Source organism: Anopheles funestus, chromosome 2RL, assembly GCF_943734845.2.
Source record: "Anopheles funestus chromosome 2RL, idAnoFuneDA-416_04, whole genome shotgun sequence".
In the NCBI taxonomy this organism is placed as follows: Eukaryota; Metazoa; Arthropoda; class Insecta; order Diptera; family Culicidae; genus Anopheles; species Anopheles funestus.
Window position 1 is genome coordinate 44,705,000 of NC_064598.1, and position 17,787 is coordinate 44,722,786.

General features: G+C 44.2%; 1 protein-coding gene across 4 annotated transcripts in view; it reads left to right on the plus strand.

The window, feature by feature from the left end:
• LOC125760480 (wiskott-Aldrich syndrome protein family member 2) overlaps nucleotides 1-17,787 on the plus strand; it is a 144,585-nt gene that overhangs the window by 9,514 nt on the left and 117,284 nt on the right. The window contains exons 2-4 of one of the 4 annotated variants that reach the window (XR_007418001.1): nucleotides 5,412-5,598; nucleotides 6,647-6,751; nucleotides 8,153-8,826. Coding sequence is in view for 3 of the 4 variants with exons in the window: in XM_049420645.1 (XP_049276602.1) it covers nucleotides 5,412-5,598; nucleotides 6,647-6,751; nucleotides 10,873-11,207 (627 nt within the window). In the remaining variant the exon portion in view is untranslated. Of the gene's footprint in view, nucleotides 1-5,411; nucleotides 5,599-6,646; nucleotides 6,752-7,725; nucleotides 9,617-10,872; nucleotides 11,544-17,787 lie in introns of those variants that run through there. The other 3 variants (XM_049420645.1, XM_049420646.1, XM_049420647.1) reach the window with 3 other exon arrangements.

Sequence of the window (17,787 nt, forward strand, 5' to 3'; positions counted from 1 at the left end):
CGTGTGAGTGAAAAATGTTCCACCCTCCCGGCGGTGGATTCTGCTCGGGCTTCTCGTCGTGGCGTTTGTGGGTCAAGTTTGCCAGCTGTTCGAAGGAGGGATGCACAAGACGCTAAGTCTTTCTATCGCAACACCACCGCCCATACGGTCGTTAGCAATCGGACGTACGGAGGCCAATTAAAATGCATTACACTCGAAACAAACCACCAGTACTGACCACTGGGTGGCTGAGAAAATGGAATGCCCCACCTACTTACTCCCCTCTCGCCCTTCTCCATCATCGATGGGAAGCAAAAAAAGGTTTTCGCTTTCATTTGCCCATGTCCAATTGGTTTTTTTTTGTTGTGCGATTTAACTGTGACAATTGCCAGTGATCTATTAAGCCCGGCTTTGCACTGATTCACAGTTTGCGCTTGGTTGGGGTCAACCACATGCAAAAACGCGAGAGTGCTGTGCAAATAGCAATCCAAAACCAGCGCAACCAGCTGTCAAGCTGTCAGAGTGATTTTAGCGCACGGAAATCACGGCAAGCGACGAACCTGACCATTCGGATCGAAATAAGCGCCGCAAGCATAAAATATGGAAAGCAGTGACCGGACTGGCGGATTAGTGTCGTCGTTCCGCTGCGACCATTTCCTTGCAGGAAACGACAGTCAAGATGTAAAATCGAACGGTTGGCAGCATGGCTTCCTCAGCACACCTGACCGGTGGAATTTGTGCTGTGACGAGCCGCGAATGTTTGGGACATAATTTTCGCACCAAGCAAATAGTCTGTCACGACACGGTCGCATAAACACCAAAGCTACGCCAAAGAGCGATCGAGGGGGGGGTGAAAAAGACATTGATGATCGTAAAAAAGTAGAATGTGACAAGTTTACGGTTTTAAGCGTTGCTCAATCGACTTTGCGTCCCGATCAATTCAGCCCATATAAACACACACGTACACGCTTGGTACCGGTGACTGACCATGGGTCTTTTTTTTTAAACAACCGTCCCATCACAGCCGCTGAAGTAGCAGCGAAGCAGCCATGTAACGGACTCTATTAACGACACTCAATTGGTATTTTCTCATAATCGAACCCGAACGAACGGCCATCTGCTTCGGGGGCCACCATTTGCAATATGACTTATATTGCTTTCCGGTGTGTGTGTGCGAGGAAAGACGAAGGGAAGAAACCGTGCCGAAGGGATGCAGAAGATCAGGTGGTAATAAATAGATCGTAATCGAGGTGTATACATTCAGGCGTCCGACTGCATGTACCGTGACGTAAGGCGACGTAATAATAAAAAATACAGGCCAAAGTCAACAAAGTACGCCTCCGTTGTTTTGCGCTCGAATAGCAAAAGAATGTCATTAACGTTTGCGATATCGAACCATACAACCCTCTCCCCTTCACTAGCGCGGTTGGCGCCTCCGATGCACTTGCGGAACTGCCGCTGCTGCACCGTTCTACCACCCTTCTACCCCCGGTACGTTATTCCTCCGTTGCGGAGATCATTAAGCTGAGCATTACGTTTCCCAGCACACCGAAAAGGCCTTGCCAATGTAGGTCAGTAGCGGTATCGGTCGACATGGAGCGGGAACACCGATGCTGCGGCCAACAGTAAACCTTCCGTAGGCACTTCCCCAAATAAAACCAGATCGAACGAACACGAAAGCACCGCTGAATATCTGTACATGCCTTTTCTTTGCTGTTGTTTTTGTGCTGTTTGTCTGTCAAGTTTGTTCTACGAAAGTGCGTCGATCACGTGTTTTTCTTCCCTCAGTTTCATCTCAATACCAGCTCAATACCGTGACGCCACTTAGTTAAAAAAAAGCCTCAGCAACTGCAGGAGGACAGGGGGACAATAAATCGGAGCTTTATTGAAAACAAAAATGATGAAATTCCAGTAGAATTGGACAAGATTTCTTCCTCCCGGTAGCCTCTCGGTGGAGAAGCGGCCGGTTGGGGATTTACAAGACACCACAACCCGCTTCGAGATGAAATATTATGCAATTGGATCTCTTGGCAAACGAGCGCTATGGGGCAGTCGGTCAGTAAGTGACCACAGGCGTACATTATTGGTTTTGTGACTGGGTACTGCTGGGTGGAAAGTTGCCGACTCAGTTTGATGTACACTTTCCACTCTGTGGAGTGCGTGGATGAGGAGAGACAAAATTCTACGACGATCACGATCACGGTGTGACTGTACCGGCTGTACGTGCTGTAACCTGTCAAAGTGTCAACCGGCTCCGCAACCCTTGGCAGCTCGATCACGATTAGAACTGCCGACGACGATGAGTGCCGATGATGTTGATGATACGGAAATGAGACGAAACAAAAGGTTGATCCTTTATGGCACGCGGCCTGACAGCAACGCGACAGTGCGAACGAATCCAACATCCAACACTAATGGGCTGCAAAGGAGCAACAACCGGCCTCTTGCCAAACGGGATCGTCAGTCAATTACTGTTGTGTCAGTCATTGATGAGTATCATATTTCGGACTTCGGAAAAGTGTCCGTATGCTTCGTCCGACTGGTGTGGATGGTGAAGAATTACTTCGCAATACTTCTCGGGCTAACATCCCTGGGCCGAAGTTTAGCCCCGTTGGTGTGTTCATGTTCGGTAGAATTTATTTTACTACCAGGCACTATTTAATCACCAAATGATCGTTACGTAAAAGGCGCACATGTACGATTGTAGTGTCGTGTTTGGTCACGTGGTGCTGTGATAGTGCATTCACTTTCCTGTTTTCGGCGCTTAATGGTTGCCTCAGTGCCCAGAGGTAGCTCCCGTGTGGAGTTCCTTAAAAAAAGATAGTGGTACTTATCGCACTTGTGTGCCCGCAAGCTTCGGGAGATGGAAGACAGCGAAAAGGGAGAAGAAGGGAAAAACATATACCCTAGTGCTAGGTATAATTTCCCAATCCTTCAGGGCTCTATTATCTGGAAGTGAAGTTTTCATTTTTGTTGTTGTTAGTACACTGTACTGTATCACTTCAATGGCTGGAGTAACCTCTACCCAGACAGTGTGTTTGGAATTGTGGCATAACGAGCAACAACATATCAGCCAGCTATACAAAGCGCCAGAGTATACGTTCGTTCTTGCACGATCTAGCTGATGGTAGAATCTTGTAAGCAAATTAGACCACCACAGAGCCACAAAGTGAACCAGGTCGCTATTACCTCATGGCGATCGATCGTGTAGGTTAGATCGGAAGGTGGTACAAGAGGGAAGGGGTAGTTTTTCATATTATTCACCCAATTCTACCCATGATCTAGACAAACATTGCACTACCGCACGTGGCTACATTGTGTGGAGATCTTGTTGTTGGGAGCTAAGTAACTCCAAGTCGCAGCTATTCAGCTACACCACTTGAGAACGAGGTCTGCTGCTTGGTGGAGATACGAGAAGGAGGAGGAAAAAAATCGCACAAATATACATAACGGAATGCAGCAGCCACGAGCACGTACAGCTCTGTCTCCGTTTCACCCAAGGCATTTGTTGAAGCGTTGTTATATGCCCACTTCCTATCGGACCTATCGGGACCGGTACACTCGGTACGGAGGGACTCACCGCGTCTCACACAGATGGGACGTCGGGTTTATGGGACTTTCGCTTTCGCTACATCCGAACCGGCACCGACACTGCGGAACAGGTTCCTTCCCTCCCCCCCTCCCCCCTCTCCCCTTTATGACGCACTTGCTTCTTGATGCTTCCGGACAGTGTGTGCTGCTCGGGAGGAAAAATCCAGTTACAATCGACTGATTGTTCCAGCGACCGATCGATACGTACGCGAGAAAGAAAGTGAGATCTTCGCACACGGTCGAGCCGAGCCGAGTGTCGGTGCGGAGATGAAACCAAACCCCGATCCGGCTGGCAAATTGACCGACACGGGGTGCTAAAATCCAGTTCAGCGATCATTGTGGCCATTTTATGATCTTATGTTTCGAATTGTGTTTTTCGAATTGAGTTTTTTTTTTGCTCAGTCAGTCTATGCTGAGGTAATCCGCAAATCTGTTTTCACACATCGCTAATGTGCTTTGGTTTTTTGTTCGTGATGGTGAAGCATGTGGGTTTTATGTCATCGCGGAAAGCAGGAGCAGATACGCAACAATAGGTGGCAACCACAAACATTGGCGATCATTTCATTTTCCGTGATGTTTTGGGGCGTGTATGTGAATAGTGAATAGCTGATGAAACCTGGTCCGGTTTCGATGGTTCGGCTAGGGCGCGTACTAGCCGTAAATGAAAGCAAAAGTTTAAGCCAGTTTTTCCGTTTGTTTCAAACAAACCGTGCACAGCCGCATCGAGGGAAAAAGTCAGGATGGAAAGCAGACAAAAGGCAACGGTTATCCGCCGGTGGTTCGATACGAGACCAGCGATCGTATCATCCACCGTGGTTGGGCACCGATGCATGCCGATTTATTGGTGCGCCCGCGTACCGGCGGATTCCGGGAGCTTAGGCCGGATAGCATCAATTAGCAGCATGACGGTGTGCATTTTGGTGTGCATATTAATCATATTGCCTAATGGGCTCGTGGCTTCATTTCTACGCCAGTGTGCAGGAAATCGCCAAAGCAAAACCCTTCTCATTCGAAGCCCGAGTTTTATTGATCTTGTTCGATTGGTGGTGCGTACGATCGAACAAGCGGCACGCTGTGATGGGAACAATAAACGTCTTTTCTTTAATTAAATGAATTTCATCATACACACACACCGATCATACAGGTTATTTTTTTTGTTGAGCTATTTTTTTCTACTTCATTCAAACTCGCAGCATAATTAAGCGCATAAATTGTACGATCAAACCAGCGAGATACGTCGTCTAGTTTTTGGGGTGAAAATTGCCTTTGGAATACCACCGTTAATCATCGAATCAATTAGTGGCTCTCAGTGCAATTTTCATTTGCTTTTCTTGCGAGCCCGAATCATTGCACAAGCCGTGAAGCATTTTCACCGGTACCACCTGATTCTAAAATGGACAGTTAGTGCTTTATTTGTTAATCGTTGAAAGGAAACCCGCAAGCAATTCTGATTTAGCTGCACTCCCGTAAGCATGATTATTGCAGTTGCGCGTTCTTACCGCATTTGCATCGAACCAGGTGGATTAGATATGTCTAATCTGACCTCATTTTGATAGTGAAGTTATCATTTGCTGGATCAGTTGGATGGGCAGAAAAGAATCGTGCAATAGCTTGCTTGGTAAAGATTTGGTCTTTTTCTCTCTTTCTCGTTTGTTCCCCTATCGACCAACTGATGGATGCCATAATAGATTCATCATTTGTGTGTCTGCTGACCTGGCCTTACTTATCTGCACAATTATTATGTTATGTTTTCCTTTTCGCATGTACTTACCCGCGCGTTACGCATCATTACGCTTCATTGTCTTATTTTTTTTATCAATTTATTGTATTCTTCCAAACAGTTCACCATCTTCTTCGCGCTCGTCCTGGCCGTGGCCACCGTCGCCGGACAACGATTCGGGTTCCCGCACACGGCCCAGTTCGGGCTTGCCTCGCTAACCGGTGACTTTGGTGGACCGACTGCATTCGGTGGACAGGATTTGTCAGGTACTTTGAACGCTGGTATCAGGGATCCAAGACAAAACCGAGGTGAGTGGTTTAGATGTATCTGGTGCAGGGGAAGCGAAGAGGGATATAGGGGGAAGGGCAGGGTGTGGGCTGACCAATAAACTTGAACGGAAAGTGCTGTCGTATTGTGGAAAATGTGAGAATGAAAATCAAGGAAGACAATAAAAAGAGTCAAACGATTTCTCTTTTGTACGCGGCGTTGAAGGAGGTGAACCGATCACATCAATTCCAAACAAGGTTTGACGTATTTGCGCTGCGGCTAATAATTTGCATCAGCAATCCCGGAACGGTGGAGTGTGATTTACGTACGATTTACCAGACCCTAAGTTGGGAGTAGTGATTTGCTGGCATAAGCTGGTGTTACCATGGCTGGGATTTCTCGTACACGATACGAGAGGGATGAATTAGAACGAATCTGTAGCATAGTGTGTGACCTTTAAACGAGGGCTAGAAACGTTAGTTTTTCCTCCCTTCTCCCAAAACCAACCGGTTTATTTTTTTTCCTCCTGCAAATACTCGTGTGATTTTTGGATCTGGACAAACTAATCGGAAAAAGGTAGTGCCTGGCAGCGTGAATGGAGATTGTACGAGATGGAAGCAAAAAAAAAAAAAATCGAACAAGATCTCGTATTAAATTACTGGGTTTGAGTACGAAATGATCGTTATTTGCATGTCGGCACCGTACAAGGCGCTAAGTATGGGTTAACCGTTACGGTAGTTGACATTTAAAGGTAGTTTGAGTTTTGTGCATTATTTTAGTACTGTGCTGTGTCGATGACAGGCCGTGTAGTTGTATAGATGGAATAGCGGGGATATTGTGAGTGAAACAGCGTGTGATCCATCTGCCGGGAAAAAAACAAGGTTCCAGCGATTGCTGACCCACGAGTGACAGTTGAGCTGGTTTACTGTTGGTTATTTGCAAAATGGCGTAATGGAAATGGGAGTTTCATTTTGTTTTTGTTTGTTTGTTAGATAAGATGTATTTGAAGTGTTTGTTTTTTTTAAAAGGATTTTTATTTACCTTCTAACACTAAATTGCGTTATTTTTTACTTGTTTCCCTTGCCACAGGCCCAGTTGTATTCCCGCCCGCACCCGCCGATGCTCCAGTTGAGTCGAGCGGAGTGATTGTCGGTGCTTCCGGATACGGTTTCGTGCCACCGAATACGCCCCAGAGTAAGAGCGAATAATATTTTGGACGTTTGTCTAGATTGGCAAAAACAAAAACCGTGCCTCTACTACCACACCCAACTAACATTTGCCCCGCTTTAACCGACCGATGTGCTGTGTGTTTATCACAAAAAAAACACAAAATACGGGAGAAATATGGCTGTTTTGCGTCGTTGCTACTACTACTACTACTACTACTACCACTACTATTCTACCACTAATAAGCTATAGAGCTTCTTCCTATGCTAACCTCATACCTGCGTCACTGTCGACACCGTGGTCGTGAGAGTGGGAATCTTGCTGTGACCCTCGCAAGTTCGAAATGTCTAATCCAACGCAAGCGCCACAACAACCGTGAGACGGCGTTGTTTACAATGTACATAGTGCACATGAGATATAACCACCTCTTAATCAAAGTCTTCGAATGAAATGCAAAAACAAACAGCCGATTGCATGCCGGAGAGTTGCTTTCAATTAATCCAACCCCTAATGAGCCTAAGAATGCTTGGGAGCCCTTACCCGGGTGATACTAATCGTGGATGCATGGATGGAGAAGTGAACCACAGCACTGTAAAAGCAAAACGAAACACCGATCAGCGCCCGAACAGCGCTAAACGAAAGCATTCAAAAACCTCACGTACGTGGGAAGAATTCTTGTAAATATGAAGCCTAATTATGGAGGCCCAATCCGCCAACTGGCCCAAAAGTCAGCCAGTTCCGTCCCTTTCTTCCGATTGCCATCAAACTAACAAACGATTAGAACGATTCGTTTCGGCGTACGCCTCGTCCACGTTCTACGTTCCTATTTGCCGCTTTTCTTACCATTAACATCAATGCCGCATTGTAGTACTGCTCAGTACTAACCGCTTAGAACAGCCATTTGCTAACAAAACTGCCTGACGGCCAGCCAACAAAAAAAAACCGAACTGCCCCGACATGGCCCGTGACTTATCCGTGTTACACTTTGTTCCTTCGTCTAGATTACTACTAAATAGCAACGTCCTGCAACCCACAAACCAATCCAACCACCATTTCCAACCACGTCCCTACGTTCCCACAATCCGATCAACGATCCACCAACCACCACCCCACCTCCCCCACCCCTTCAGGCACTGATGGGGATGCAAAAACAAAAGGGTCAACGAAAGGGAAGTGATCCCCTGTACAAAACCACCGACCGGAAACCCACCCAGGCAGTGGGGGACACTTCATACCCTTTCGGGAGCTTTGTGTGTATTGTGTTTGTATGGCTGCGTGTGAATGTGTGTGTATCGTAGTTTACAACTTTATGTGACTAATGCGAAACAAACCACCTGTATCATAGGGCTTGTCCGCCACAAAACTCCCGATCGACGATCGGATCGCTGCCCAACACCATCACCAATGTGTTTCTTTCCATTTTTCCAGATGTGAATGCGTTGTACCGAAATTTACGATATTTCTAAGTCACTGTCACGATTTACTATTTTTTGTTGTTGCGCACAAACAACAGAGCAAAGTCTAAGAGCATTGCACAAACCGACCGATCGGTACATTCTGATCGTATCCAGTTTTCGGCAAGTTTTAGACGCAACAATTGGGCAGATTCCTGCACCAACGAGATAGCGATTGGAATGTTCAAAATTTAGTTAACCAAACCAGCGCAGAAATATAATCAGAAGCGTGGGAGATCAGAAAGTAGACGAAGCAATGCGAAACAGGTGCACCTGTACAATGCATTTGGTCACCGGTAAAGTCAGCACGCTATAGTCCACCGTGTCCGCGCACTGTTCAGATTAGCTTAGAAATCCTAGAACTGATATGTTGAGGTATTTGCGAAACGAGAACGTTAAGGAATTTGATGCCATATCAAATTTGTAATTCGATCAAAACGGCAGTCAAAAAAGTACTGATGCAGATTGGTTTCGGGTTGAATTGAGATTTTTGTAAATAATCACCCGTTTTATATGCTCCAAAATGCATGTCAAACAGGAACCGATAAAAGTCACAATTCGAACCTGAGCTACATACATGATCATCGATCGATCTTCGGTACTTTATGCTTGTTGTTTAAAAAATTGTGCAATCCTTGCGTTTTTTTTGTTGTTGCCTATTTAAATACCTATCCAGATAGCCATTTAGTTCCTCACGATCACGATCCCGCTAGTATGGCAACGTTAGGATTTTTTTGTTCTTTTTTCTTTGTTTTTCCTCTAAAGCACACCATTCAATGTATAGTCTGCCCCAGTAGCGACGGCATGCATGTAAAGATATTTATTTGTAAAGATAATCAACACCCAACTCACAATGTGTGCGCTTTTGCTGCAATGCTGCAACGCCAAAACCCCCGCCAAACATAACACCGGTTACTCCAAATGTACAGTACAACCCCTACCACCACCATTGTCAACAGTCATCCTTACCAACCCCAAAAAAAAACATACACACACCCTCCTCCACACGGAAACGCGGATAACCGGTTGAGCCGTTTCGTTTATGACAAGATTGTACAAAGAGCATTACCAACAAACAAACAAAAAAAAAACAGGGTCCAGCACGCGGCGCCAGTTACTAAAAGCAAGCAAGCAATTGTAACATGTATAGCCTTAAAACAAAAAATCAAACAAAAAAACCAACTATCCTTCCTTTTTGTACAAAAGCAATCCTGTGAAAGAGTATGTTTGTGCGCGCTTCTGTGTGTGTGTGTCTGTGTGTAGGTTAAGTGTGTTTGAGCGAGCGAACGTTTAGAATGTCCGAACAGGTGCGTTACGCCCGTGTATGAACGAGTGGGATTGAAGTTTCCGTAACACCTTGATGGTTTCCTTTCTGTACGATACGTTACATAGCAATTAATTGCTAACTTAATAAATTATTGTATAGATGACATTTAAACTTATTGGTTTGAGATGTTTGATTGGTTTCTTTTTTTTTTGGGTTGGGCATCGAATGGGGTAGCATAAGGGGACAAAATGAGGAGATCGAGTTACGATCCTTGGTGCGGTATTTTTCTAATTCGAAATTCCATCCCATACGTTTGACTGACTAATTGCTGACTAAGAAAAACCCTTGTGTAAATAAAATTCCCACCTTCCGTGGGGATCTGTATAGATACGGTGAATGCAGCAATTCCTTTCCTATTTCTGTTCACGAAAAAAAAAAATCATCCAGTAAGATCGTGTAGGCTATGATCCCGGCGTAGCGTTATGCCAATTTAATGGATCAAAAACCCTTAGCAACAGCTTAGCGGTTTGTTCGACATTCTTGTGCGTTCGTCAAGGTCAGCGGTCGCAAATTTTCGCTCGTCTACTGCGAACCTGTAGCCAACTAGCCAGCTGTTACCGTTCGAGCTACCCCGCGTCGGTAATGGGTATTTATTTTTTTGTAAACCATAACATGCTGTTCTTTCGCAATCGCGTTCTGCAACCACTTCCAAGGAAGCTGATTGGCGGTTTTCCTTCCTCTTTTGTCCACTCGCGTCCATATGCACAGGTTGGTTGGGGCAAAGGTGTGCCATAAACCTACCCCCCTCCCCCACCCTCACCTACTTCAGCTCACCCCTTACCACGGTGTCTTAACTTCCTCGTCGAACAATCTCACCTAATCTTTGTGTAGGATCGCCTTCTTCTTCAGACTTCTTCGGTGGTTTGACCGAGGGTGGTGGCACATGGCAGGGCAGGAAGGTGAATGTCTGTCGCGATCGATTGTTGCCACCGGTTTGCAATGTGGAGGCACCCCCATTGCACTAATGCTGGCGATTGACTTTTAGTGACATGCAGCCGGGCTGCAAAGTGTCGTTAATAACAGTGATCCTCCCCCAATGTTGGTCCTGTCCGCTCGTTTGGTATGCCGTTTGGTATGCTGATTGATTGAGCGGCTGTTTTGTGTTGTGCAATGAGGTGAGGTTCTCTCTTTACCACCCTGCAATCCAACCCTTTAGACCGTTGCTGACCACATGCTGACACCGGGGGCGCAGGTGGCGCAAACATTGTACATATTGAGGGTGCGAACTAACCCGAGCAACTTGAACTTGTACAGACACGACTTACATCATGCCCGAAAAAAATGGGTAGAAGGAGAAGGTGCAAACGTACAACCGATGTCGCATTGTGACGCTTACGACCACCCACTCTGACTGACCTCGTTTACAGAATTCAGGAAAAAGGCCCCACCGTTCCGATATCCGCTAGCGCCCTGGAAGCTACCAGTGCCCTCATCTGGTACGACCGGAACACCGCAGCGACCGAAGAAGCCCGGTATCGTCAAGCTCACGCCGACTGTTCCGATCGTTGGCTACAAAAAGCCGACGCCACCGAAATGGTACCGATTCTATAAGGGACAGGGTACGCCGGCCGCCCGGAAACCACCGCCCCTGCCTCCGCCTGGCCCGCAAGGTATAGGATTCGGTGGAGCGAATGTGTTCGTAAGCCGTCCCAAAGCTGTCTCCCCTGTGGGTACAAGTGTTAGCTACGCGACCAGACATTAAACGTCCGTGACGAGTGGAGAGCTTGATTGAAATGTACCAAGGCCGTTTGCAAAGGATGGTAATGTTTGCGCACCGATGCAACGATGTACATACGCGAAAGAGTCTTTAACGGGCAGAGGAATGTTCGCCATTTTACCATTAGCATTGTAGTTAGATTGTAGCGTGAAATGAAATGGAAAGAAAGAACAGTTTTTCTGTTCAAAAGGTAACCAATGAAGTACTGTTTAATAAGGTATGTAATAGTACAAAATAAAATGAAGTTTATGAATATCGGAATTGTTGTGCGAGTTTTGATTATTTGATTGATGCTTAAGAACATATTTCAACTTTTTTTTTTAAATTTATTTCAATAAGGACGGCCAGGCCGTATGACTTGACATATTTCAAGTATAGGATATAAAAAATATGCAATAATTATAGTGGAGCGCCGATTATACGGGTACCTGTTATCCGTGCAGCTCGGAAATGACAGTTCCGAAGGAGAATTGACGTATGAAATGCAAAACCGATGATGGGAAGAAATAAAAGCTTCAATAGGGAATGATATAAATTGCTCAAATTCGAAAAAAAAACAGATTTATTTTGTAACTTGTAAATAAAAAAAGTAACATCTAGCTTTATAAAAAAGTATACGCATTACACACTAAACACTAATAGTTATCAATAAAAAGAGTTGTGCCTATTATCCGTGGTATTCGCTTATCCGGGTAGGGTTGAGTCCCGATGAGCACGGATAATCGGCGGACAGATAATATGATAACGGCGCCGGTCTAACGAGGCCAAACCGGGTTGCAAATCCCGTCCGGATATTGCAAACACAAAATACACATATTGGATACACAAAAATGTGTATGACCCCAAGAAATGAGAAATGTGTATGAAAAATGGCCGTATGACTTAAATATGTTATTATTGATTGTTACATAAAATTCCAATTATGAAAAAACCGTGTGTATAATTATGCAAGTAACTTCAGTTGTGCTCTTAAGTACTAACCGATTGCACGATTTGCAACGTAAGCGCCTCAGGGTATGCAATGATGCGAGAAAAAAAATCACAAAGTATGCAATTTGCATTACACGTAACTCTTCTCTCGTGGTTTCGAACCAACATCCTACCACCCAGGCAAATCCTTTGCACCAAGAACCCAGGAACCCACATACGCCCTGCCCCGGAGAGTTTGCCTTTTTTGAGATTATTATTATTATTCAATTGTCTACGTATTACCGGAACCGCGTCATATCTACTTTTTAAAGGTAGATACGGTAGATCCTATGGTCGGTTTTTACGATCGTCACAAACAGTTCCGGTTCCCAGCGATAGTTACCATAGTTGCGCGAGGTTGTGCCTCACATTTGTCGGGCCCGAAAAAGGAATCATTCCATTGGTACACGATGGTGTTTTTTTAGTCGTTGAAACTCTTACATACATAAAAATGAGATGTTTATGTTTGACAACGTTTTTTTTTGTTACAGCCTCACATTTTACTGAAGGGTTATGGATTGAAATGGGAAATTATAGCAAAACTCAGACCCTGTTTTATTAACTATGGAATGAAGGGTAAAGAGCTCGAGGGCTATAAAAGCAACGAACATTAAAAGTATGCGTAACTGCAATTAAACATATCGATATTTTACATTGTGCGTGGTTTTATTCAGCAACGAAAAGTTTGATACTTGCTGGAGTTTGTAGTGGAAACTTTAAGAAACTTGGTGCCAATTTCATTATTACCATAATACTAGGTGAGTTTTTGCGTTTGTTCCGCCCTCCATCAAGTTGATATTTGGGTCATGCTCTCCTGGTACTTCGAATGATAAAACACTTAATCCTACAACTCACCCGCCTACTAGTTGACGTCACCTCTTGGAGGGATGCTCGCCTGGTATCGAATGATTTTCTCGCATGTTACTGTTGCATACAGTCCGTGACGTAACATGGTCAGTTGGTAACGTAACGTAACATTTGTTACAGTCTGTAACAATAATTATAAGAATAGTGTTGTGCTTATTGAATCTTTTGAAATGAATCATTCATATGAATCTTCAATGAAGACTAAAAATTGTAACGAATCCTGAAAGATTCATGAATCTTTGATTATTCCTTGCCAATACATTTTAATTCAAAGGGCTGAGCGAGGCTGGGGAGGGGTAGGCTTCTTCCAAAACTGTTGACGGGCGGGAGGGGAACAGAGGACAGAATAACAGAGATTTAGAGTCATTCATTCCGTTCAAAGATTCATTCAGATGCATCCAACACTGTATAAGACAACTAGTTTTTTTTAATAAGAGAAAAAGTTGAAGAGATAGCTTAAAGTGATGTTCCAAAAAGTTGGAAAGAATTAAAAAATACATTGTGGGATCTTTTCAAAACTACGCTTAATTTAGAACTACGCACTACGGTGTGGATATGTGACAGATAGATTTAATAATAAAATTGGTAATAATGAAATTGGCACCAAGTTTCTTAAAGTTTCCACTACAAACTCCAGCAAGTATCAAACTTTTCGTTGCTGAATAAAACCACGCACAATGTACAATATCGATATGGTTAATTGCAGTTACGCATACTTTTAATGTTCGTTGCTTTTATAGCCCTCGAGCTCTTTACCCTTCATTCCATAGTTAATAAAACAGGGTCTGAGTTTTGCTATAATTTCCCATTTCAATCCATAACACTTCAGTAAAATGTGAGACTGTAACAAAAAAAAAAAAACGTTGCCAAAAACATCTCATTTTTATGTATGTAAGAGTTTCAACGTCAAAAAAAAATACCATCGTGTACCAATCCAATAATGATTCCTTTTTCGGGCCCGATAGATGGCACAACCTCGCGCAACTATGGTAACTATCGCTGGGAACCGGAACTGTTTGTGACGATCGTAAAAACCGACCATAGGAAAACCTTTAAAAAGTTGATACGACGCGGTTCCGGTAATACGTAGACAATTGAATAATAATAATAATCTCCTGGGATAATAAAAAAGGCAAACTCTCCGGAGCTGGGCGTATGTGGGTTCCTGGGTTCCTGGTGCAGGGGGTTGTGTGTGTGTTTGCGTTTGTTCACGATTGCCACTTCTGGAACAGATACGGCACATTTGCTACGGAAACCTTGTTCACAAAGGACTAAATTGTAAGGCTGTTTGCAGCTTGTTTGGGTGGAGATAGCAATGTAGTCGTGCTTTTATGACATTGTTTAGAGTGAGTGTGCTAATTTTATGATCGTGTTTGGTTCGTTTTTAAATATTTTTTATTGCTTCCTCATATTATCAGTATTCCTATGTTGGTTGCTTTCGGAAAACATGCTTGCGACGATGCGTGAGAATCTATGAATGTATCTGAATGTTTCAATACGAAGCATTAATTTAATGCCTAAAAATAGAATTCATTTCCTCTGCAATGAAACAGATGCGTATCGATGACATGATTTCTTAAATAAAACAAATAATTACCATCATTCACATCCACAAAACAACAGACGATGGTTGCCTTAGTGCAGCATACTTCTCAGGATCTTAATTTGCCTTAATTTCTACGACATTTACGGTTCAATTACGGCAAGACTTGCGAGACCAACAAATTACAGCTCGCACAAGAATAAAAGTTAAGTAAATGCGAAAAGCACGCCACACTCACCGGTGGTAATGGTACAACCCGAACAGATAGAGCGTTAAAAATTTTCGTGAGAAATTTACAATCCATTTTATTACCCTTTCGCGTCGTTTGCTAGTGGATTCATGTGCTCGCGTTGCTGAAGGACATTGGCACCACGAGCAACACCCGCCGGCTACAACTTACATTTCGCACTTCGCGGGCTAATCCTTTCGGTTTGGTTCTCACCTGTTGACTGTCGACTTTCACCAGAAACGGAGCGGAATGAACGGTGAATCGAAGCGAAAACTTTCCATCGCTCATCACACACACACACACACACACACAGGTTGACACACCGACACTTTTCCTGGAATGTGCGCACCACCAACCCCGTAGGGAAACTCGTGGCGTTAGCGATGCGTCGCAGTCACGGAGATCCGAATCCGGTTGCTGCCGCTAGATGTCGAAAGTTGTTCGCCGTGTCGTTCTGATGTCGTTCGCAGTTCGTTTTTGGTTGTTTTCGGGTGGCCTCCCTTGCCTGGGAGTTGCTCGGGTTGGTGGCCCAATCCGAGCGCGTTCATTCGCGTCGGTGGATTATTGTACCCCGGCATGCTATTCCTATCGGGCGGTGTTATCTGTGCTCATTTATTAGCGCTGATATGTTTATAATTGGATGGTTTGTACTGGTGGCTCTGTTGGTGGAGTTTCCCCAGCACGAGGATGCATCGAACTGTCCAACGAAAGCACGGCTGTCGGGATGGTCGCACCGCGAGCGGGTCGCACCGTAGCGTCGTCGCGGAATGGTGAAATGTCGTTGAAAACAAGTTCATAAAACATTTGATTAAAGTTGATTTGTACGCTGCCTGTTGTGGGATTGTATTTTATTGGTTTGAATAGATTGTTTGTTAGCAGCAGAAGTTTATGCGTTGATATCGTTTCTTTTCGATATTTCGTTTAATATGGATAACTGCAAGGATAACATTTTTGTTTACTTTTGTAATGGTGTTATTATTTAGCATTATACTAATTCAAGAGAAGCAACAAGTTTAAATCCATCTTGGCAATTTAAAAATAAAACATTTTTTAAATTTCCACTTGCACTACAAATTGCAAAGACTCTTTGCTTCAAACGAATTAACCCTACTCGAGCACATCATATCAATTTGTGCAAAGCTAATTGTTGTTGTTCCCCATAAAGAACAATGTAAATAAATTTTAATGAAACCAACCAATGCTACAGTTTCACTCGTAAAGGATTCACGTACCAAAAATTTAAAACACTAAACTACACAATAATCCCTAGGGACACGAGTGTTTCAGTGTGTGCATTAACTGCTGGCGTAATGGTTAGAAATGGATCCTTTACACCCATTTGATCCACTTTTTTATTTCTTCTGGTAAGCATTTTTACATGTACCATTCGTGCCACCGCAAGGAAGTCATCGAAATGAATGACCATCGTACAGCTGCAGCGCATCCTTTCGGGGTCGGGTACGATGACCCAATGGTGCACACGGTCCCGCACACAGTCGTGAAACGTATTAGCACAGTTTTGACTTAATGGCGTGATTTTATAAATTTTACGTGTCCGCTAGCCGTTACTTAGGATTCTGACATTCCGGGGGTAAAATGAAGGTTCGTTCGTTCGAACGAAAAAGAGAGAGAGTTAGGGTATGAAATGCCAACCCCGAGCGGTAATTAATCGGATTATTTTCCCGTGACACCCCTGCAAAACCCTGCAGCGCTTTGTCGTCCGCTAAAAATTCTGGGGTCTGGTATGCTTTTTTTTAGCTCATTTTACTATCAAAGATTTCTAATCCTTTCGTATGATGGCAGCTCAACCAGTTGCCAGTGCGACCGGTACAGCTAAGTGCCCCGTTTTATGGATGTCGGGCATGTTGCTTACCGGGCAATTAATTGAGCCATTCGTGTGACCTTACGGTATCGGTATTGCAGCACAGGAGCACCTGGTTTTATTGTGCAACCGTCTGAGCAACGATCTATTGTCATTCAAATGATTCGTGAACAAGCTGCAGACACCGCTTGGGCCACCTCGGTGGTGATGTGTCTTTGGTGCCTTTATTGCTTGCGTCCCTGGCACCCTCGTCAGTCACGCGGTCACGAAGATTTGGCGAATTGATTGGTCAATTTTCGGGACGCCCTCGGGGCGTCATCGACCGGGGCCGCCAGCAGGATACGCAATCGGGTATCGATTTGTCCGTTCGTCCGGAACCTTGTTTGACCTCTCGAAACCGGATTTCGATAGGGCATTTCTTTCCTCATTTCAAACACATTTGATTTCTGGATAGGAATAATGCTGAATGAGAGGTGTAATGTTCCTAACTAGCTTGCCTTAAAAGTGAACATAATTTGACGCAAAATTACACGCTTCCTTTTCGCACGGCGAACGTAATTTAGCACGTTTGAGATTGGAATATATTTTTTTTGCCTACTTAAACGAACATGTTTTAGGATAATATGTAATAAAAGTGTGGGGTGATGATGGTGCGAGTACTGTAAAAATCTCATGGGACGCTAGCGTCCAGCAAGGACGAGTCCATTTTCATCGATTGTGTGTGACGATGATAGATGATGGATGGTTGAGATGGATTGAGTTGGTCTTTGCGTAGACTTCGATTTTTTGAGTCACGTTTCTAAGCTGCCACTCCCCATTATCCAACAACAAAAAAAGGGTCGTTCCGGTAAAGTCAACCAATCGTTCGAATTATGTATTCATGATGTTAGAACGCTTGCTAGTATGGTCCGGAATGTTTTTTTTTCGGCCACACGTTCATGCTCACGATAATCGTACACGGTCGTAGCTGGTTACAAAAGGATTCGTCCGAATTTGTATTCAGCGGGTGTCATTGATCTGACAGGATTTGCGTTGCACGCGACGTTAGCAGTTAGCAACAGCATCTCCCCTGGTGTATATAAGGGAACGCACAAAAAACACACAACCTTTTGGGCTTGTTAGTAACGATAGACCT